At 42.8% G+C, this 23,629-nt stretch overlaps 1 protein-coding gene and 1 pseudogene across 2 annotated transcripts in view; both read right to left on the reverse strand.

Annotated features, from left to right (window-relative positions):
• The window catches only part of sncb (synuclein, beta), a 141,047-nt gene extending 117,647 nt beyond the window's left edge, over positions 1-23,400 (reverse strand). The window contains exons 1-4 of one of the 2 annotated variants that reach the window (XM_078550770.1): positions 23,049-23,400; positions 22,647-22,790; positions 22,097-22,135; positions 19,439-19,590 (exon numbers count right to left, since the gene is read on the reverse strand). In XM_078550770.1, coding sequence (XP_078406896.1) covers positions 19,439-19,590; positions 22,097-22,135; positions 22,647-22,767 — 312 coding nt within the window. In that variant the 5' untranslated portion in view covers positions 22,768-22,790; positions 23,049-23,400. Of the gene's footprint in view, positions 1-19,438; positions 19,591-22,096; positions 22,136-22,646; positions 22,806-22,899 lie in introns of both variants that reach the window. The other variant, XM_078550771.1, reaches the window with a different exon arrangement.
• On the reverse strand, positions 8,406-12,506 carry LOC144686100 (peptidyl-prolyl cis-trans isomerase FKBP1B-like; annotated as a pseudogene).
• Positions 23,401-23,629: the final 229 nt, after the last annotated feature.

The following is a 23,629-nucleotide window of genomic DNA, read 5'->3' on the forward strand; positions in this document are numbered from 1 at the left end:
CATTTTCAGTGACTGCACTGTCTGTGTCTGCAGTGTCAGTGACAGCATTTTCAGTGACTGCACTGTCTGTGTCTGCAGTGTCAGTGACTGCAGTGTCAGTGACTGTATTTCAGTTTCTGCATTGTCAGTGACTGCATTGTCAGTGACTATATTTTCATTGGCTGCAGTGTCAGTGTCTGCAGTGTCAGTTACTGCATTGTCACTGACTGCAGTGTCTGTGACTGAATTGTCAGTGTCTGCAGTGTCAGTGACTTCATTGTCAGTGACTGCAGTGTCAGTGACTGCTTTGCGGCAGTGACTGCATTGTCAGTGACTGCAGTGTCAGTGACTGCATTGTCAGTGACTGCAGTGTCAGTGACTGCATTGTCAGTGACTGCAGTGTCAGTGACTGCATTGTCGGTGACTGCATTGTCAGTGACTGCTTTGTCAGTGACTGTAGTGTCAGTGACTGCTTTGTCAGTGACTGTAGTGTCAGTGACTGCATTGTCAGTGACTGCAGTGTCAGTGACTGCATTGTCAGTGACTGTAGTGTCAGTGACTGCAGTTTCAGTGACTGCAGTGTCAGTGACTGCAGTGTCAGTGACTGAATTGTCAGTGTCTGCACTGTCAGTGAATGTATTGTCAGTGACTGCAGTGTCAGTGACTGAATTGTCAGTGTCTGCACTGTCAGTGAATGTATTGTCAGTGACTGCAGTGTCAGTGACTGCATTGTTAGTGGCTGCATTTTCAGTGATTGCACTGTCTGTGTCTGTATTGTCAGTGTCTGCATTGTAAGTGACTATATTTTCATTGACTGCAGTGTCGGTGACTGCATTGTCAGTGACTGCAGTGTCAATGACTGCTTTGCGGCAGTGACTGCAGTGTCATTGACTGCATTGTTAGTGGCTGCATTTTCAGTGACTGCACTGTCTGTGTCTGTATTGTCAGTGTCTGCATTGTAAGTGACTATATTTTCATTGACTGCAGTGTCGGTGACTGCATTGTCAGTGACTGCTGTGTCAGTGACTGATTTGCCCGTGTCTGCAGTGTCAGTGACTGCAGTGTCAGTGACTGCAGTGTCAGTGACTGAATTGTCAGTGACTGCAGTGTCAGTGACCTAATTGTCAGTGACTGAATTGTCAGTGTCTGCAGTGTCAGTGACTTCATTGTCAGTGACTGCAGTGTCAGTGACATAATTGTCAGTGACTGAATTGTCAGTGACTGCAGTGTCAGTGACTGAATTGTCAGTGACTGCATTGTCAGTGACTGCTGTGTCAGTGACTGCAGTGTCAGTGACTGCATTGTCAGTGACTGCAGTGTCAGTGACTGGATTGCGGCAGTGACTGCAGTGTCAGTGACTGAAGTGTCAGTGACTGCAGTGTCAGTGAATGCATTGTCACTGACTGTACTGTCAGTGACTGCATTGTCAGTGACTGCAGTGTCAGTGACTGTAGTGTCAGTGATTGCATTGTCAGTGGCTGCCGTGTCAGGGTTTGCATTGTCAGCGATTGCATTGTCAGTGACTGCATTGTCAGTAACTGCAGTGTCAGTGACTGCATTGTCAGTAACTGCAGTGTCAGTGACTGCAGTGTCAGTGACTGCAGTGTCAGTGACTGCATTGTCAGTGACTGCAGTGTCAGTGACTGCAGTATCACTGACTGCAGTGTCAGTGACTGCTTTGCGGCCTCACTGCAGTGTCAGTGACTGCAGTGTCAGTGACTGCAGTGTCAGTGGCTGCAGTGTCAGTGACTGCAGTGTCAGTGACTGCATTGTCAGCGATTGCATTGTCAGTGACTGCAGTGTCAGTGACTGCATTGTCAGAGACTGCAGAATCAGTGACTGCAGTGTCAGTGACTGCATTGTCAGTGACTGCAGTGTCAATGACTGCAGTGTCAGTGACTGCATTGTCAGTGACTGCATTGTCAGTGACTGCAGTGTCAGTGACTGAATTGTCAGCGATTGCATTGTCAGTGATTGCAGTGTCAGTGACTGCAGTGTCAGTGACTGCAGTGTCAGTGACTGAATTGTCAGTGACTGCAGTGTCAGTGACTGAATTGTCAGCGATTGCATTGTCAGTCACTGCAGTGTCAGTGACTGCAGTATCAGTGACTGCAGTGTCAGTGACTGAATTGTCAGCGATTGCATTGTCAGTGACTGCAGTGTCAGTGACTGCATTGTCAGTGACTGAATTGTCAGTGATGGCATTGTCAGTGACTGCAGTGTCAGTGTCCTCATTGTCAGTGATGGCATTGTCAGTGACTGCATTGTCAGTGACTGCAGTGTCAGAGACTGCATTGTCAGTGACTGCAGTGTCAGTGACTGCAGTGTCAGTGACTGCAGTGTCAGTGACTGCAGTGTCAGTGACTGAATTGTCAGTGACTGCACTGTCAGTGACTTCATTGTCAGTGACTGAATTGTCAGTGACTGCAGTATCAGTAACTGCATTGTCAGTGACTGCATTGTCAGTGACTGCAGTGTCAGTGACTGCATTCTCAATGACTGCAGTGTCAGTTACTGCTTTGCGGCAGTTACTCCAGTATCAGTGACTGCATTGTCAGTGACTGCATTGTCAGTGACTGCATTCTCAATGACTGCAGTGTCAGTTACTGCTTTGCGGCAGTTACTCCAGTATCAGTGACTGCATTGTCAGTGACTGCAGTGTCATTGACTGCATTGTCAGTGACTGCAGTGTCAGTGACTGGATTGCGGCAGTGACTGCAGTGTCAGTGACTGAAGTGTCAGTGACTGCAGTGTCAGTGAATGCATTGTCACTGACTGCACTGTCAGTGACTGCATTGTCAGTGACTGGAGTGTCAGTAACTGAAGTGCCAGTGTCTGCATTGTCAGTGTCTGCATTGTTAGTGTCTGCATTCTCACTGACTGCAGTGTCAGCCCTGGCAGCCTAATCACCTCTGAATTACAAGGTTCTGGGTTTAAGTTCCTCTCTAGGGCTTGATCATAAAATTCAAGGCTAATACTCCGGTGCAGTACTGAGGAGGCACTGCCCTGTCAGAGGTTCTGTCCTTCAGGTGAGACATTAACCTGAGGCCCCATCTGCCTGCTCATGTGGGTGCAAAAGATTGCATGGCACTATTTTAAAGAAGAACAGGTGAGTTATCCCTGTTGTACTGGCCAATATTTATCCCTCAATCAACATTACAAAAAGAGCTTATTTGGTCATTATCCCATTGCCCCTTCTGATTGCTTGCTGAATGCAAATTAGCTGCTGTATTTCCTACAGAACAACAATGATAACACTTCAGAAAGTTCTTAATTGGCTGTAAAATGTTTTGAGATGTCCAGTGGTCATGAAAAGTGCTTTGGGATGTCCTGTGGTCATTAGAAGTCCTGGTGAAAGACACATGATGGGGGTAGAAATTGGTAGAGGAGGACGCCTAGTTACTGGATGCAATTAAGCCAGCTTCACCCCCGAATTCTACAGGGCTGCAGCAGTTGGATTGTTATTAAAGTGCACTTCACTTATGACAGTAACACTTGTAGCTTATTCCTAGGCATGCTTTAGCCCCTCTACAAGCAAGAGTTCAGGTGATTGCGACACTGAGGGGAGGGAGGGGAGGGACAGGTTCTTCCTCCAGGAGGCTTGGTTATCAGGCTACCTTACTTTGCACTACCAGTGTCTGTGGTATCACCATCTCCAGTATACCATCAGCTTTGTGGGCCCGCCAACTCTGATAGACCACAGTCTCCTGATATGGCACTCATACATCACTGCTTTGGTACACCATCACTTTCATACACCGCATGTTGCTACTTAATTGAGAAACCATTTAGTGCAACAATCACACCACTGATACACCACATCCTCTCATACAATACTCTTCAGTACTGAATCACATATTAGTCTTACTCACTGTTACATATGTATAATGCTGTGATTCTATTCACATTGTTTATCATGGGCAACTGAAAAGTCATGGTATCAGGCAGTGCCAGAATTAGGAATATGCTTGTGTTTTTAATTAAATAAATGGGTTCCTTGACCATGGGAAGTGAATTGGAAACCTAACAAAAGGAGAACGAGAGTTTGAGTGTTTTGCCACACTCCAGATAAATGACTATCATGTTCGGGGCTTGCGACTGCTGTGGTCCATTCAAATGTACATTACTGTGTTCAGAGTAAATAATAATAAAGAATTGAGCGGTCATACCTATCAGGAGAGATTGAACAGGTGGGGCTTTTTGCTCTGGAAAAGAGAAAGCTGAAGGATCTGATAAAATGTTTAAGCTAGCGAAGGTGTTTGACAGGGTATACATTGAGAAGATGTTTCTACTTGTGGGTGAAACCAAAGCTAGGGGCCATGGGATAACACACTCACTTTAATAAATCCAGTAGAGAATTCAAGACAAAATTCTTTACCCAGAGAGCAGCTAGAATGTGGAACATGCCACCACATGGAATAATTGAGGTGAATAGATTAAATGCATTTAAGGAGAAGTTGAAGAAACACACAAAAGTGAAATGTATAAATGGTTATGCTGCTCTGGTTAGATGAAGAGGGATGGGAGGAGGCTTGAGTGGAGCACAGACCAATTGAGGAAAGGAAGTGACTGCTACACGTGGAACACAGCAGGGCCATTTGAGCTTAGTACTGATGTAAATTCTCCTAAGGGCAGATAAGGTAACTGGAACTGTCAAGCTATCTAAATCCCCTAGCTTTTAAAATAAAACTGCCTGTGTCTGAGTGTGAAAAAAATCTGTTCTAGAAGTTTCAATAGCTGTTTGCTGACATAACCCTAAGAGCTATCATTATAGCATTATTTATGCTTGACTGCTTTCCACAACCTATCATTATCGTAGTGGTGGGCTGTAAGCTCACAGTTTGATTGATGGCTTAAAGAGGTTATTCAAGTTTTGAAGTGGGGTTATGAATAAAAAGTTTGTTTTATAAGGAATTAAGTACTTGAGGGAATTTAAATGTAATGAAAGGACTTTAATGCATTAGCTGTTTTAGAACTTTAATTTCAGCATGGCTCCTGAGGTCTGCCCATGGCGGATACAGAGTGAGTTGGCAGAGGGGCTATAAGGGGCCAGGAGATTGAGTAGGAGCACAAGTGTCATGAGTTGGCATGGAAAGTGGATGGAGGTTGTGAGGGGTGAGGGCTAGAGGGCCGAATGTTTAACAAAACAACTGGGACAAAGTCCTAGAGAACCACCTACTCAGCACTCAGAAACCCCTGTAGCCGCTTCTGATCTGCGTCTGGGGGTTGTGGATCCAAAGCCCCAAAGCACTTGCCCCCCACCCCCCCCCCCCCGGCCACCGGATGAAGGTCCCGCCAACCAGGGCACTTTGAGAAATATCCTGACTCTGAGCACCTGCCTTGGGAGTGAAAATCTACGCCTGGATGTTCCAAATTGCTTTTCAGCCAATGAAGTACTTTTTGAACTGTAGTCACTGTTGTAATGTAGGAAACATGGCAGAGAATTAGCCCACATCAAACTCCCAGAAACAGAAATGTGATAATGACCAGATAATCTGTTTTTGTGATGTTGATTGAGGGATATATATTGGCCAGATGAGGGATACCTCCCTTGCTCTTCTTCAAAATAGTGCCATGGGATCTTTTTAAAAATTCTTTTGTGGGATGTGGATGTCGCTGGCAAGGCCAGAATTTGTTGCCTGTCCTTAACTGCACGTAAGTAACTGGTGGTGAGCCACCTTTATGAGATGCTGCTGCTCAGCATTTGTTGCCCATCCCTAATTGCCCTTGAGATGGTGGTGGTAAGCTTCCATCCAGATGCTCACTAAATTACTGCTGCTTCTGAACTATATATAGTTAATTTTTTAATACATTCATGGATGCAGGAGTTAATAGTAAGAGCAAGGGGAACTTGCAGGTGGTGGTGTTCCTTTGTACTTCTAGACAGTAGAGGTCATGGGTTTGGAAGGTGCTGGTTGAAGAAACTTTGGTGAGTTACTGCAGTGCATCCTGCGATGATAGAGACTGCAGCCGCACTGTGCTGATGCGGAGGGAATGAATGTTTAAGGTGCTAGATGAGGTGTGAATCAAGCAGACTGTTCTGTCCTAGATATGTTGGCTTAGAAAAGGTTCACTCAATTGGCCATTGACAGGTTGGCGGGCGCACAGCTGATTTGGCTGCGGGCCTGCCTTCCTGAAAATTTAAATGGGCCGGGATGACGTTGGGGGTTCCGCCCGATGTTGTCCCGCATCATTTTATGCGTCGGCAAGTGGGTCCCGCCCCCTGCTCGCCAACGGCAAAATTCTGCCCATGGAGTGGGGGGCTGGGTTCAAAAGGCCAGGGAGGAATGTTAAAGGGGAGGGGATGAACTTGGAGGGAAGTGCCTTCGATCAGTCCAGGGGACCCCTAAAAGAGGTCCTCCTGACCTTGCCTGACACCAGCCCATGCAACTAAAGCTGATGGGTTCCTGCATGGTGTAGCTTCCCTCTGCTGTGGGTAGTGTAGTGGTGGCAGTGGGATGAAGGATTCAAATAGCCATTAATTAGCCACTTAAGGGCCTTAATAGGCCCAAAGGTGGGCTTGAGGGTCTAACACCTCCCCTGTGCCCTGTAAAGATTCAGACAAGTCGGGTTGGATGGGTAGGCAGCAGACAGGATTTTACGTGCCACCCTCTACCTCCAAACCCACCGGCAGGGGAGTGTAAAATCCAATCTCTTGTTTTCATATTAAATCCAGTTTCCTTTTCCTGGCAGCTGAGCAGTAGATTCAAGTCTTCCAAAATCGGACCTAAACAAGCATCAATATAAAAACAATTTCTGTGGAAATATGCCTGGTATCATTTTGCTGCTTCCCCGCTGAAGCCGCACTGAGACCAAAAGGTTTGTGCAGAGGAAGCACAGGCGTGAGTACATCACTTTTATAGTTCACTGTATCAAAATAGCAATATTTGTGTCATCACACTCTCACATCTTCAGAATTAAAAAAAATTGTGATATTATCAGAGTCTATTTTTTTTTCCTAACAGCACTGTGGGTGTACCTACACCAGATGGACTGCAGCAGTTCAAGAAGGCAGCTCACCACCACTTTCTCAAAGGTCAATTAGGGGTGGACAACAAATGCTGGCCTTGCCAGTGATGTCCACACCCCATGAAAACACTTGATTTGGTACTGGATAGAAATCTCTATGAAACAACATTCTATTTAAACACAGCCGTCTTAATACAATCTCACAGATTAACCATCCAAACTGCCTGTGATGAAGATTGAACAATGTGAAATGACAAAGAGGATATTCTCAGATTATCCAAATGCCCAAAGCAGCAAGGTTATAATATAATAATAGCACCAATTATAAAGTTTAAAACACTACATATACCAGTGGGTATAATTGCTTCAGTGCTGGGCAGAAAAATATCAAACTCCATCAAAAAAGGGGATGGAAAATCATTCTACAATACCAATCCTTCCTCCCCACTTTCTGATTGTGACATTGGTGGTAAGCCATTCAAATAGGTCACTGTCAGTTTTGAAATCAGCAATCTCCAAAGGTTTTAATGATGTTCTTATTGCTCTTATTAAAAAGAAAAGTTGACTTTACAAAATGTCTATTGGTTTCCACTCCTGAGAATTAAAAAAATCTGGTGAAGAAATTGAAAGTGCATTTGCCAAATGTCCTGGAAGGGTCATGGTTTGAATTCTTGATTTGAAGCAGATATTATTCATCAGGTTAATTCAAGTCCACCAATAGCCCTCTTATTATTGAAAGGATCTGGAACATTGTTACAGCTCAATATTTGGACAGACTGTTTCCCAGAATTTCCCAAAGGGGGAGTACATGATTTCATGATATGTTGCTAAAAATTAGGCCCAATAAGGTTCCTCCCTTCCTCTGATCTTAAATAATAAAGTGACATTTGCAATTTTACAAATCAACAGTACAAATACTGGATCTAGGGAGCTTTAGGAAATTATGACTAACTCACCTACAATTTTGTCATCTGTCTTAATCCTTTGGGGTTGAAGATATCACTTCCTGAAGATTTGTCTTAAGTCCCATTATTTTCTCTATTACCATGTTGTTATTTAAACTAAGTTCACTAAGGTCAGGATTTCCCGGTTGGCGAGCAGATGGGGTGGGGCCTGCTTACCGACGCGTAAAATGACGTGGGTTGACGTTGGGTGGAACTCCCGACGTCACCCTGTCCCATTTAAAGTTTCAGGTAGGCGGGTGCTCAGCAGAATCAGCTGTGCACCCGCCGACCCGTCAATGGTGAATTGACGCCATTGACAGAGTCATTAAACTAATAAATGGACCTGCCTGTCCAACCTTAAGGTTGGCGGGCAGGCCAGGAGCCCTGGCGGGCATTAGAAAAAGCATGAAACCTCATCCACGGGTGAGATGAGGTTTCATGTAGGTTTTAAAAAATGTAATTAAAGTGTATGTAAAAGCTATGGACATGTCCCAACTCATGTAACACTAAGTAGTATGTCATAAATGATCAGCTGTCCTTTTTTACTAATAGGCAGCTTGATGTTCATTCTTGATCATGCACAACTTAGAATTATCAGAAAGCAAAGCATGATTTTCTTTAAAAAATTAAAAAAATAAAGTTCAGGATTAAGATCATCAGGTTTTAAGTTACAGCCCAAAAGGAACATGAGAGAAGCAGATGTGTTGCTGACATATAGCAGGTTGTGGATGGGGAAGGTAAATGTAGTGTGATTATAGCCAAGCCCTGCATATTCAATGCACAATCTTCAAGCTTGCTCATGTTTGTGTGCCAAAAGCAGGAGACAAACCGAATAATGATTTCACTCAAGTCTCAAGAGCTCTACATCAAAAATCAAAGTAGCATTAGGTGGAATGACACCAGGGTGGCCAGCAGCTCCATAAGCATAGTCAGAGGTGCAGGTTAGTTTTGCTCTCTCTCCAATGCTCATCTGAACTAATCCTTCTTCCCAGCCCTTGATGACCTAATTTTCACCAATTTTAAATTTAAATTGCTGAGCTTGGTCCCTAGAAGAATCAAACTTTGTTCCATTTTTTTTTTTCTTTTTTTTTTCTATTTTTCAGATTTTTTATTGTAGAGTCGATCTCCCTGAGGCAGCGCTTAGCCTCAGGGAGATCAATGCGCTATTTCGTGCACATGCGTGAAAGAGCGCACTCTTGGCTCAGGAAGTCCCCCCCCACTTCCCGCCTACACTGGAAGCACACAGCGCTTCCTGGCAGATGTCACACTGGATGGGCCTTAATTGGCCCGCCCACGTAAAATGGCGGCGCGTCCCAAATGGGGGCGCCGATCAGAGGCACGCCTCCACGCACCCACTCTTAAACCCCCCAACGAGGGGAAAATTCTGCGCTAAGTTCTTCTTGACTTATTTTTGGGTCCCTTTGTACTAGTACTCATTTAACAAGTCTGCTATTTCTTTATTGTCCATTACTGTCTCTCCTAACTGTACCTTAAATAAGACCATATTTTCCTTTACTCTTTTAACGTATTTAGGAAAATGCTGTTTGATTTGATATTCTTTGCAAGTTTTTTTTGGAAAATTTTCTTTTTGAACCCCATTACTTTCCTTGTATCCATCTGTTGCTATTTACAACTCTTCCCGTCTGCTGGATTTTCACTTTTCCTTCTATTTGCCAATGCCTTTTCTTTGAACTTGACAGGGATACAATAAATTAGCAATCACTGGTTGATTTATTTAATAGTTGAAATTGAAGACAAATGTCAAATTATCCTATTACACTACAGTACCACAATTCACATTATATTGGTGAGCTATAAAGCAAATGTGACAGCAATGCAACTCTTGGGGGAACAGCACGTTGTTTTCTGGGCTCTTCTGAAAGCAGTCGTGCTACTATTGTATCTTCAGGTATTGGGGAAGGCTCAAGGCCAGAGCTATATATTAGAATTTGCAATTGCAACTTTTAAACAACTGCATATACATCGTTCCTTGATCATTATGATTGGTACTGTATAATTATTTTCCATACCCTTGTAAATAGGGCAGAATTAACAACACCAAATGCTCCAATATAAAACTGCTTCTACTTTAAACAGCGAGCACAGTTATTCTAGCAGCAATGAAGATAAAACCTGCATTTAGCTTCTAGACCGCTAATTGTTTTCATAGCCTTAAAGATGACATGATAGTCATGATGCTGTCTACTCTACAAATCATTACGTCTTGTCCCTGTGATCCATGAACAACAAAAAAAAACTTTGTGGGCTTTTTGGAATAGTCATAATGTTCCTAAGGCCTTCAGTGCAGTAGATTGTAAAATATTTTCAGTGTCTGTGCTGATAATTCATCCTGACTCCTGTCATAAATAATTTGTTCTGCCTCAGCCTTTTCTCTGTGTGAGGTTTGAAACTGACGCAAATTGTAAAGATGGTCAGTGGAACTGTGAATTTTGGTCAGGGATCCAGATTGTAGACCATACCCCTCAATCCAAAAATCTGGTATAATCAGGCATGTCATTCTGCTCATAGTATAACCATGACATAAAGGTGCATTTCAAATGCCTACTGTTGCATAGTATTCAGAAGATATGCCAGACTTTCTTACATAGCTCAAAAGTGTTGCCAGTTACTGTGTGGCTTTTATATCTATTCCAAAGGATAGATTTAGAGCAGAATTTTTCTGTCGGCGTGTAGGGGGGCGGGGCCTGCATGCCGATTCGTAAAATGACACGGGATGATGTCAGGTGGAACTCCCGATATCACTCCGTGTCATTTACATTTTCAGGTCGGCGGGCGCACAGCCAACTCGGCTGTGTGCATGCCGACCTCTCAATGGCCTATTAAGGCCATTAAGAAACCAATTCAGCTTATTAATGGACCTGCCTATCCAACCTTAAGGTTGGCGGGCAGGCTGGGAGCCTCAACAGGCTTGTGAAAAAACATGAAACCTCATCCACTGGCGGGATGAGGCTTCATGAGGGTTTTTAAATTTTAATGAAAGGTTGCAATAAAAGCTATGGACACGTCCCAACTCATGTGACAGTGTCACATGAGGGGACATGACAGGGAAAATTTTTAAACTCCTTTATTAAAAGTTTCAAAACGGAGCTGATCTCCCTGAGGCAGCACTGAGACTCAGGGAGATCTGTGCGCTCTTTCGTGTGCATGCACAAAAGATCACACTCCTGGCTGAGGGAATCTGCACCCCCCCCTCCCCCAGCCCACACAGGGAGCGCATAGCACTTCCTGGCGAACGTCACGCTGGGCGGGCCTTAATTGTCCCACCCACGCAAAATGGCGGTGCGCCCCCAACTCGGGGCGCTGATCGGGAGCCTACCCGCTCATGCCCACTCACACTATTCCCCCCGACCAACGGGGAGGAAATTTTGTCCTTAGTGTTTATAGACAACAAACGGCTAACTTCCATATTGCAGCTTGACGGATGGGAATAGATAGGACTATTTCCATAAATAGAGGCATAACCTGCCCAGCGTTTAAATGAAAAGTAGCTTTTACAGTACCAGAAATCTATTGTATGTGTTTTTTATTTAACATCTTTGTCTCTGGAATGCTGTTAATATAACAGCTTCTTAATCTCTGCTCAGTTAGACCAATTCGTTTAATTGGGATAGTTGAAAACCTCCCGAACTGCCAAGAGGCAAAAGGAATGAAATATTGCCTATTTGCATGATCTACTAGAATCCAGAATCAGCTTGGGAGGCTCAATGGTCTATTCTTGTTCCTATATACTGGAAGCTCTTTTTTCAATTATCTTCAGGAGTAGTTCAGAAATTCTTACACAGATACACTAAATTTGGTAAAAATTGATCAGATATCATGTCAACACAAAATGCACAGTTGAACAACAAAAAAACTTTATTTTATTAATATACCTGGTAGTGCATTTTCCCCGATAATGCATGACACTAAGTTCTGTTCAGACAGATAGATGTTAACATAGTAAGAGTAACATAGAAGCAGTTTAAGACAGGAGAAGACCTTGAGGCAATTTAACTGCCTTATACACAGCATTTTGTTCATGTGTTTCTAATAAACCTTAATCATTCCCATTTGTTGAAAAGAACCTATCATTTCCGATGCTACTTGCTCACCAAACTTTCCATTATTTAAACTGATTAAATGGCTTCTTAACAATTTGAGAAGTATTAAACATCTTTATTGCAGGTACAGATGACTGCCATTCAAGAAGTCGCATATTTCAATATCATATGTTCCATTTCATACATGCCATTTCATTCATAGATTATCAATGAAGATGAATAAAGGGCAGTTAATCTATTTTTGACTAAATAAAATGTCATATTGGGTCACTTAGTTTTACCCCAGTTCATCAGTCCACCTTACTGCTCCACAGGGGCTGATTCTTTAAAAGTCTTGTTGTTTCCTGTATGATTTGCCAGTAAACTGGCAAGGTGCATGTGTATTCCATGTTGTCCTTTAATTGTAAAAATGCAGACTTTAACAAAGGTTTACATTTTTAAAGTTATTAATTCCATCCTCTTTTAGCTCCCCTTTATCACCATTACCTTGCTGAGAAAGCATGTTCAGTATCAAACAGCTTTTAGAAAGTGTACCCATCCCAGCTCCAGACATCCTAACCAAAACTGAGAACCCATAATGTAAATAATCAGGTCCAAAGCCTTACATCCTGTTACTCTGTGGTGCATCATATTGAATACCACTGTGTTGTGCTGCAGACAGTCCTTCGAGTTCACAATTTGAAGAAGAGTAGATATTTTTCTATAAATTTGAAACTCACAAAGACCTATTCTTGGGTGAAAAATAAGATTTTGCAAATAAGAATTTTAGGAAGAAATCAATAAAATTAATTGGGAGTTATATTGAATAACACCCGAAAATGAGCAAGGAGATTATAGTGCATGATTAACCCACGCTGGTTCATTGTGTTGCAGAGAACAATTAAATTGGTGTTGCTTATGTTTTTAAATGATAGCTGCAGCCAGCCAGCACTACATGTGCTGTACATTGGCATCATGCATCAGCAGGGAGCCAAATAACATGACCAGCTAGATTACTAAAAGTAGCCTGTGTGTTTTCAAATGGAGGTGCACGACGAATGCAAAAAGTGGTGCTTTTGGGTTTTGATGCTTTGAGGAATGGCTGAAGATGGCAGTAAGCGAGCACCAAGATTTTTGGATAGCAAAACAAAAACAAAATTACCTGGAAAAACTCAGCAGGTCTGGCAGCATCGGCGGAGAAGAAAAGAGTCGACGTTTCGAGTCCTCATGACCCTTCAGCAGAACTAGGTGAAGTTAGGAGAGGGGTGAAATATAAGCTGGTTTAAGGTCGGGTGGGGTGGAGAGAAGTTGGGGCGGGGTGGTTGCAGGGACAAGCAAGCAGTGGTACAGATAATCAAAAGATGTTACAGACAAAGGAACAGGGAGGTGTTAAAGGTGGTGATATTATCTAAGAGAATGTGCTAATTAAGAATGGATGGCAGGACACTCAAAGTACAGCTCTAGTGGGGGTGGGGTGGAAAGACTGACAGGGTATTATAGTTATAGATTTAAAAATAATGGAAATAGGTGGGAAAAGAAAAATCTATATAAATTATTGGAAAAAACAAAAGGGAGGGGGAAGAAATGGAAATGGGGGTGGGGATGGAGGAGGGAGTTTAAGATCTAAAGTTGTTGAATTCAATATTCAGCCCGGAAGGCTGTAAAGTGCCTAGTCGGAAGATGAGGTGCTGTTCCTCCAGTTTGCATTGGACTTCACTGGTACAATGCAGCAAGCCAAGGACAGACATGTGGGCAAGAGAGCAGGGTGGAGTGTTAAAATGGCAAGCGACAGGGAGGTTTGGGTCTTTCTTGCGGACAGACCGCAGGTGTTCTGCAAAGCGGTCGCCCAGTTTGCGTTTGGTCTCTCCAATGTAGAGGAGACCGCATTGGGAGCGAGGAATGCAGTAGACTAAGCTAGAGGAAATGCAAGTGAAATGCTGCTTCACTTGAAAGGAGTGTTTGGGCCCTTGGACGGTGAGGAGAGAGGAAGTGAAGGGGCAGGTGTTGCATCTTCTGCGTGGGCATGGGGAGGTGCCATAGGTGGGGGTTGAGGAGTAGGGGGTGATGGAGGAGTGGACCAGGGTGTCCCGGAGGGAACGATCCCTACGGAATGCCGCCAGGGGGTGTGAAGGGAAGATGTGTTTGGTGGTGGCATCATGCTGGAGTTGGCGGAAATGGCGGAGGATGATCCTTTGAATGCGGAGGCTGGTGGGGTGATAAGTGAGGACAAGGGGGACTCTACCATGTTTCTGGGAGGGAGGAGAAGGTGTGAGGACGGATGCGCGGGAGATGGGCCGGACACGGTTGAGGGCCCTGTCAACAACCGTGGGTGGAAAACCTTGGTTAAGGAAGAAGGAGGACATGTCAGAGGAAATGTTTTTGAAGGTAGTATCATCAGAACAGATGCGATGGAGGCGAAGGAACTGAGAGAATGGGATGGAGTCCTTACAGGAAGCGGGGTGTGAGGAGCTGTAGTCGAGGTAGCTGTGGGAGTCGGTAGGCTTGTAATGGATATTGGTGGACAGTCTATCATCAGAAATTGAGACAGAGAGGTCAAGGAAGGGAAGGGAAGTGTCAGAGATGGACCATGTGAAAATGATGGAGGGGTGGAGATTGGAAGCAAAATTAATAAATTTTTCCAGGTCCCAACGAGAGCATGAAGCCGCACCAAAGTAATCATCGATGTACCGGAGAAAGAGTTGTGGGAGGGGGCCGGAGTAGGACTGGAACAAGGAATGTTCCCCTACTCCTCAAGCCCCACCTATGGCACCTCCCCATGCCCACGCAGAAGATGCAACACCTGCCCCTTCACTTCCTCTCTCCTCACCGTCCAAGGGCCCAAACACTCCTTTCAAGTGAAGCAGCATTTCACTTGCATTTCCTCTAACTTAGTCTACTGCATTCCTCGCTCCCAATGCGGTCTCCTCTACATTGGAGAGACCAAACGCAAACTGGGCAACCACTTTGCAGAACACCTGCGGTCTGTCCACAAGAAAGACCCAAACCTCCCTGTCGCTTGCCATTTTAACACCACCATGCTCTCTTGCCCACATGTCTGTCCTTGGCTTGCTGCATTGTTCCAGTGAAGCCCAACGCAAACTGGAGGAACAGCACCTCATCTTCCGACTAGGCACTTTACAGCCTTCCGGGCTGAATATTGAATTCAACAACTTTAGATCTTAAACTCCCTCCCCCATCCCCACCCCCATTTCCGTTTCTTCCCCCTCCCTTTTGTTTTTTCCAATAATTTATATAGATTTTCCTTTTCCCACCTATTTCCATTATTTTTAAATCTATAACTATAATACCCTGTCAGTCTTTCCACCCCACCCCGACTAGAGCTGTACTTTGAGTGTCCTGCCATCCATTCTTAATTAGCACATTCTCTTAGATAATATCACCACCTTTAATACCTCCCTGTTCCTTTGTCTGTAACATCTTTTGATTATCTGTACAACTGCTTGCTTGTCCCTACAACCCCACCCCCCCCCAACTTCTCTCCACCCCCCCCACCCCCCAACACCCACCCCCCTCCCACTCCCACCCACCCCCCCGACCTTAAACCAGCTTATATTTCACCCTTCTCCTAACTTCACTCAGTTCTGCTGAAGGGTCATGAGGACTCGAAACGTTGACTCTTCTTCTCCGCCGATGCTGCCAGACCTGCTGAGTATTTCCAGGTAATTTTGTTTTTGTTTTGGATTTTCAGCATCCGCAGTAGTTTTTTGTTTTTATTTTTTGGATAGCATACTGGTGGTCTTCGTGCAAGAGGTGGCAAGATGGAGAAACATCTTGTATTCATAGTGGATTAGGAGGTCCACCAGCCACATGTTCAGGAGGTAGTGGGAAAAATTACTGACAGATATTAATGCCAGGAGTGTTGCTCCAACAACATGGATACATTGAAAAAGGAGTTCAACAATCTGAAGCAAGTCATTAAGATGAATGAGCTCATCCTCAAATGGCATATCCTACCAACTCCACCACTAGTCTCGTCCACTGCTCAATTCTCTACACTTTCATCACCCCACCTATCAACATCTCAGTTTCAATTCTTGCATTCAATTACCTCACCTTCACACACTTTGCACTGTTGCAAGCCTTGCATCCACAACACAGCACTGACAGCTATTCAACAATGACAGCCACATCACACAAACTTATTGCAGGATGCTTGTTGACACATTTCCTTTCTTGCTGGAGAATGTAGTGAGTAACATGAAGCAGCAGAAAAGAAGATTGGAGGGCAAGTATGCCACCCTTGGAGGAGACTGTACTGGCCATCATGGAAAGAAGCGCCACTGAGGCTGTAGCAACTAGCACAGCTGGACAGGACTGATGATGAGGGGATCTACATACACAGTCTCATCACATAACATTTTCTGATTTACAAGCTGCAGGTGATGTAAGCACACACTTCTTATTTTCTCCTCTTTCCTCACCACAACCCAACCGGTATTTCTTTTTTTTAGATACCAAGAACTGGAACCATCCCAGTCAGAGGAAAAAGAGGAAGAAGACAGTGAAGATGATGAGACACTGTCTCCCAATCTTACACTTATAATCATCAGATACTGACACTACGTGTACTTTAGAGGCCAGGACAGAGTAGGATTTGCACATGGTTTGACACCAGACACAAGTCCATTGGAGCCAGAACAGGAGAAAGGATAGTGCAAATTGTTATGACGTGGCAGATGATAAGTGCCAGGTGGATCAAATCCAGAGGGAAACTTGATCACGCTATCACAATGGTTTTGTAATTTGTATTTATTTTGAGATGCGTGCACTGAATTCAGAAGCAATAAGTCCACCAAGACTTGTAGAGATTAAAAAAAATAAATTAAAATATTAATTAACAAAAGGGGAGATTTCAAGCACAGACATAGAACTACAAATTACTACTATAATAACTCCTAAAACCTGACTCTCAGTTGCACCCCAGTTACAACAGTCAACAGTCCCAAAATAGATTTTTATATTTTAAACAGATCCAGCAAATTAACACAATAACCTGGACAGTGGAATTCCAAATGACTTTTCTCCAGCTCCAGTTTCTGTAGACAGCAGGCTTATGCACAAACATTGGAGGCTTTATTAAGGTTATTTCACACACTTCTGTTAGATCTCACAATGCCTTCTCCTGACACAGCCTCATTCTCCTTTGTATATGTTTCCCCCTTTTTAATGTGTAAATTCCACTGTTTCCATCGGCATGATTTTCCGTTTGGCATGCGGGTGTGCGCCCGACATGCCGGAACGTTAAATGACATGCGATAATCGCAAAGTCGCGCAATATTTCGTTCGGCAGGCACGCACTAGAGTCGGCTGTGCACCCATTGATAATTGATAGGTCTATGAAGGTCATCAACCAGGTAATTAACCTGAATTTTACATTGCCCATCCAACCTTACGGTTGGCAGGCAGGTGAAAAGGCAAAGCAGCCTTTACGTTTTTTAGGAAACCTCATCCACGAGCGAGATAAGGTTTCCTGAAGCTTTTACAAATTAAATTAAAAAAATTTTTGAAAAATAAAACCATGTCGCATCTCTTGTGACACAGTCACCTGAGGGCACATGTTTCATTAAATTTTTATTGTATTTATTTATTTTTTTTGAAAAGCGCTTCAATCTCCCTGAGGTAACTCTGTGCCTCAGGGAGAGTGAAGCGCTCTTTTGTATACATGCACGAAAGAGCGCTGGACCTGACTCTTCCTCCTCCCCCTGCCCACAAATGTCATGTTCAGCGCTACTGCTCGCGATCCACACAGGGCAGGCCGTGAAATTGCGGATTGGAGCCGATCGCGGGCGGCGGTCGGCTCTGCGATCGCTCTCGTCCGCTCCCGCCATGCCCGCCCGACAAATGGAAAATCCTGACCCATGTGCCTTTGGAACTTTACCTTTCTCATAATATAAATCTTTTCATGTTGCCAATATTCTCATTAACCTCTTTGAAATTCAAATCTCCCTTCATCTATCTAAAAATACAAATTCCTTTCACGCCTTACATGCTAAGACCCTAACCATGTTTACCTACTTAGCATATTAAAGGCACTTCTACACCTTACTTCTTTTGATAACTTTAACTTGCAGTCTGCTTGGCTACAAAATGTAATTAAATCACACACAGACAGAAAAACACAACCCCCCATAAATCCACTTTACAATAAACCAAAAAAAATTACGAAAATTTTTATACTTTCGTAACAAGATGAAAACTCAACACTGGTTCTCTGCAGAAGAGACAGATAAGGATGTTGATGGGCCTGGCTACTGCAGAAAGTTGATGATTATGCACAACCAAATGTTTGGTGCACTGGAAAGCTAGCATTCAATGTCAAGAGGAATGGAGAGTTCAGAATCAACTTGGCACAGGGCTTTGAGCAAAAGTTGAAGCCCATCCTTCCAACATGAAAGAGCGGTCACCTCCATCAGCATTGTGGAACTCACCATGATGCAGAATATGCTGGTTGATGTCAAAGCTTGCTACACAAATAGATTGCAATGCAGCACCAACAGCTAATATCAAAGGTCTGAACGCTGCACTGAAAGGTCAGAATGTTGCCTTGCAAGCTGAGACTGCTGCTATTGTGACTCTGAATACCCCTGCCCAAAGGGGCTTTCAGAATGTCACAGCAATCCATCAATCTGTCTACCAATAAATCAGTAGGATTGCTGAGGCAACTCCTTGGAAGAGTGGCAATGGCTTGATGGAGCACAAACCTGTTATCCATTTGCAGGATTTCAGCATTTGTGTTCCTACCCCTGCCACACTGCTCGTGCCCTTGCTGTTCCCCATCAGCCAGCCAGACCTGACTGCTGCGGCCCAGGCTGAAATAGTACACTCTTGGCACAGAGCAGCTAAAGGAAATAATCCAGCATCTAATCTATAGGTAGTTCATGATCCCTTTAAATGGCACAGGTTTGGGGGAAGTGGCAGGAGGACGGGGGGAACCTTCAGTTCATTTAAGTCATGTTCTGCTGTGTCAGGTTAAGATAGGGCATTGGCTGGAATGTAAAGTTTGAAAATGGCAGTGATGGCTTCAAATCAGTGTTACACACTGATTGACATCTTAATTTGTCTGCTCTTCATGCTGCCATTGGTCATTAGATGTGCATGCATAAACCAAGATAAACCATACTGTACATTTCCTATTAGAAGTCAGTGTGTGCATTGCAGACCCCATCTTTGAGTGTTAGGTGGCTGCATTGTGCCTAAAAATGGTACTATATAGCCAAATTTATCCCCCATTGAATTTCTATGTTAATTACTGCCTATAATGGAAATTATTAAGAAGAGTTTATCTCAAATCCTGAGGCATTTAAACAGCTGGCAGATATGAAAATCTAAATAAAATTAAGATCTTCAGTTTCATGTATTGTGTACTCACCGTATGCTGGGTGTTACATGCTTTTTTTTAAGTGTACAGCATTCGTTCAATCTGAATGGTTTGATGTATGATTACAGCATCAGAGGATGGGGTGTGCATGTTTGATGAAGGCTCACCTTTACTTCAGATGGGAAATCTTCCTTTTTCACCAGACCAGTGGCTGCTGCGATGTTCCCAGCTCCATCCACTGTCTTCTGAGCCACAGCTGAGACCCCAGTGATAACAGCACCACCCACCAAAGAGGCCTGCTCCTTTGTCTTCTCCGCCACTAAAAAGCAAGCATCAGTATACTTTGATTCCTATTCAGAGGGAGCTTTTCTTATTTAAATTCCTTCTTTTCAACGCCACATTTCAAATCAATTTATAATTAATTACTTAAACTGATTTTTTTGATTATTGATTTTTTAAAAAATGATCCTCCCACTATTGTTTCAATGCAAGTCCAGATTCACTGAGAAATGTTTCATTTTGATATAAATTAACTTTGGTGTGGAGAAAAATAGAATTGATGTATGAATACAGGAATATTTTACATAACATAAACAAAAAATGCTGGAAAATCTCAGCAGGTCTGACAGCATCTGTGGAGAGAGAAGCAGAGATAACATTTCAAGTCCTTGAAATATTGAAAGATAGAGTTTGGTGTGCCATTCAAGATATTTGGCTCAACAGTAATGTAAATAAATTGACCATTTGGAGATTTTTTTGCTACATTAAAAGCACTATGTGAATGCAGTTTTTATTTCAACATTTCAACATTTCAAGACTCTCCCTCAGATCTTCAAGTCACACGGACTCGAAATGTTAACTCTGTTTCTCTCTCCACAGATGCTGTCAGACCTGCTGAGTTTTTCCAGCATTTTTTGTTTTTGTTTCAGATTTCCAGCATCCACAGTACTTTTCCAATATTTTAAATAAGTTGTCTGACTTTCTACTGCTAAGTGTTATAATTTTTAGCTGTCAAGATAGAAAGTTCTACCCTTGATCATCATGTAGCATGAATACACAAAGGATAGGATTGTGAATGTGCATATCTGTATCAATTTTAAAATACATGGTCAATAGCTTGAACAGTTTAACTTGGTCAATATATCATCTTTCAAACTTTTCAAAAACACTGTGAATGTAATTATTATTACAGTGAGGTGGTCATCATCCTGATCTATTGTGGTTTGAGTAGAGCAATTTTGTATCTAGAAATTCAGGAAAACATTCTTCTTTACACCAGTAAAATTTAGCAGTTTCTCACTGCACTGAGTGTGTTTGTTATCCCTTAATTATCTAAAAATATCCTGTTCTCTTCCTTCTAAAAAAAGACACATACTATTTAATCACACAGCTTTGTTTTTTCTTTCCCTTTCCTTTTGGTCACTCTGATCACAAACAACTACTCCTTGGTCAAATGGGATATGGAACAGATTTTTGTGTTGTGTTGTTTTTTTAAGACATGAGAATGGTCCTGAAAGAAAACTCATATTCCTTTAAAGATAGAGTTTGGTGCACTATTCAAGATATTTGGCTCAACAGTAATGTAAATAAATTGACCATTTGGAGGTTTTTTTGCTATATTAAAATCATTGTGTGAATGCAGTTTTTATACAGTTTTTTTAGTCAGTGTGTTACTTTTATGATTCAGTGGCAGCAAAGTCATGAAGTCCATTCTAATTCCATGGTGCACGAAAGTAGGAGAAATAAAATTCCAGGTGGTTATAGGGTTCAAACCCATTTGTCAATTTGCAGGAGGCATTGTAATTCTGGTCTCCCGGTGTATGGAAGTGTACAGCCTAGAATTGCAATTCAGCAACGAGGCATATTAAAAGATTTTTTTTGTATTAACAACATGAATTTGTCTCTGATTTTATATTTCCACTTGTGTTTAGCGTGATTTGCACAAATGGACATAATCAAACTTATGTCCACAGTATGCCCGTAGGCCTGCGCCCTGAATTGGTTAGAATATCACCTCGGCGGCCGTCCTTCTCCGCTACAGAAGTATATAAATAGAGATGTTTAATATATAACTATAGTACCTACAACCGTTTGAGCACAGAATGCTTTCGGCATGTGCAGTGTAACCGCAGTTTTAAATTGTTAACAGATCTCTTGGTAACCTTATATTAATCAAAGCCATGTTGTTCCTGAATACCACTACCCAAAAATTGCTAGATGTAATACTAGCGAACTGGTCATTAAAATTAGCATGACATTACTTTGTCCATTTTTTTTTGGAAAATGGGCTTTTTTAAATGGGTAATCCTTCCCATAAAATAGTGGACAAAGTAATGATACACGAAGATATTAAGCATTCACACATTAACATCGCACATGGTAATTCTAAACTTTTATATGTATTTACAACTTCATTGTAACAGCCAGGTTAATGCAGTGATAAGTCACCTTTTCTAAGAAACGTTTCACCTTACTGCAGTGAAAATTATCCGTGCATGTAACTTCATTTGCAACACAGTTCACGGATGTACAGGATGACAAGTTACTTATTCAACCATAGGTGCACTGTAAATGCAACTACACTTCCGTCACGTCACGCTATGTCGAACTGTGTAAGAATTACTGGTGTCAACGGATTGATCTATTTCTGAAATTAACGTCCACAAATCTAACCAGCGCAGAACCAACATCTTACAACAGCCCTCGATAGTGACGACAGAAAGCCTTTGATTTCGGCACATTGATGAGCGCGAGTACAAAACTGTGACTTCTGCACCGTTACACAATTCAATTATTCTATTATGTAAACATTCATGTGAACTCACCTGAAACGACACTTGAAACACCTTCTTTGGTTTTGGACCCTAAGGAAAGGTTGAATATAAACATCGTTATCCTCGGGCAATTGTCTGAATTCATAATTTTGCAAACATTTTTGCGATCCCTTGAGAATTTACCATTTCTTGCTGAATGTCATGATCGTTTTTGCTATTTTTATGGCAGACGTGAAACCTGAATGTGTTGGACGCCACATCCTTGGAAGGAGGATATTTTTCACTGTACTGGAGGAGAGTGCCATATGGCTGGTCCATCTGCTTAGCGGAAATGAAACCTTTGAATCAGACTCGAGCCAACAACGAAAGCAGCTCTGGTCCGAGAATGGGTCGATCCCGCGGGATTAAACGTTTTCCGTTTATTTTTAACAACTAATACAGTTAATTTGTATTTCTATTCAATAAAAAAAAAATCGCTTTAGCCCATTATAATGTCACGACTGTAAGCCACCCATCTAGTCACTGTCGAAAGGGAGGTTTCATTGTATAACTGGAAGGGCGACACTACCTTCTATTACACTGGCTTTAAATTTGTACATACCAACATATAGCACTCCCTCTTTAGTCTTCTCTGCCGCTTCTGCTACACCCTGTTTGGTTTTCTCAGCTGCAGCAGCCACTCCTTCCTTCGCTTTGGACAATCCTTTCATGAAAACATCCATTTTGGTCCTCGATCAGTGGAACGCTGTAGAACAAGCATCTACTAAATCTGATTTATTCACCCTCAAACAGCCAAACATCAGTGAAGAAGATAACAGGCACCGACTGAAAATTATACAAGCATCAGTACTGACCTTTGTCAAACTGGATTATAATGGGATTGAACAGATTTGATCAAAACATCATGTGGGGGTGGGGGTTTGTGGGGGGAGGGGGGGCTTTCAGATTAAGCAAGAATGGAGATCATCCAGTTCGGCAGTGATAATGCCACCGATTAACTGACCTGTAGCCTGAAGCTGCTGTCGTGTTGTCTGTAGTGTGCTCCCTCCTAGGCTCTTTCCCTCCTCTTCTGTACCTATTGCTTTCCAGAAAGAGCGTGTGATTTCATCAAAGTGCCGTGCAATCACACACGGACACTCGCACATCCTCGCACTCCCCCCCTCGTGCATTATAATTCCCCTAAGACAAGTCACATTATTTTCACCAGTGAGCACTTTGTCCTTTGTACGACTCCGACTTCTGTCCTTTCAATATACCAGGAGTCTTTTCAGTTTAATGTGGGAGGGCGAATTCTTTTTTCAAACATGTTTGTGCCGTTCCGCCCACCCTCCTACATTAATGGTGATGAATTAGGCATAATCTGCTCTGTAAAATTCTGCATTATAGAGAATTTTATTTCGATAGAAAATAGTGCCTCCATACATAGATAGATGCCTTCGGTGTGTGTTCACTTTGGAGCACCTTAACCTAGTCATATTTATTTCCTAAAGTTTCCAATGAATTAGAAACTCGCTAATAAGGTTGGCGGGGAGGGGGGGGGGGGGTGGGGTTCAGGTGAGTGGAGATTGGGAAAGTCAAAACAGG

Source organism: Cetorhinus maximus, chromosome 10 (genome assembly GCF_964194155.1).
Source record: "Cetorhinus maximus chromosome 10, sCetMax3.hap1.1, whole genome shotgun sequence".
Classification (NCBI taxonomy): Eukaryota; Metazoa; Chordata; class Chondrichthyes; order Lamniformes; family Cetorhinidae; genus Cetorhinus; species Cetorhinus maximus.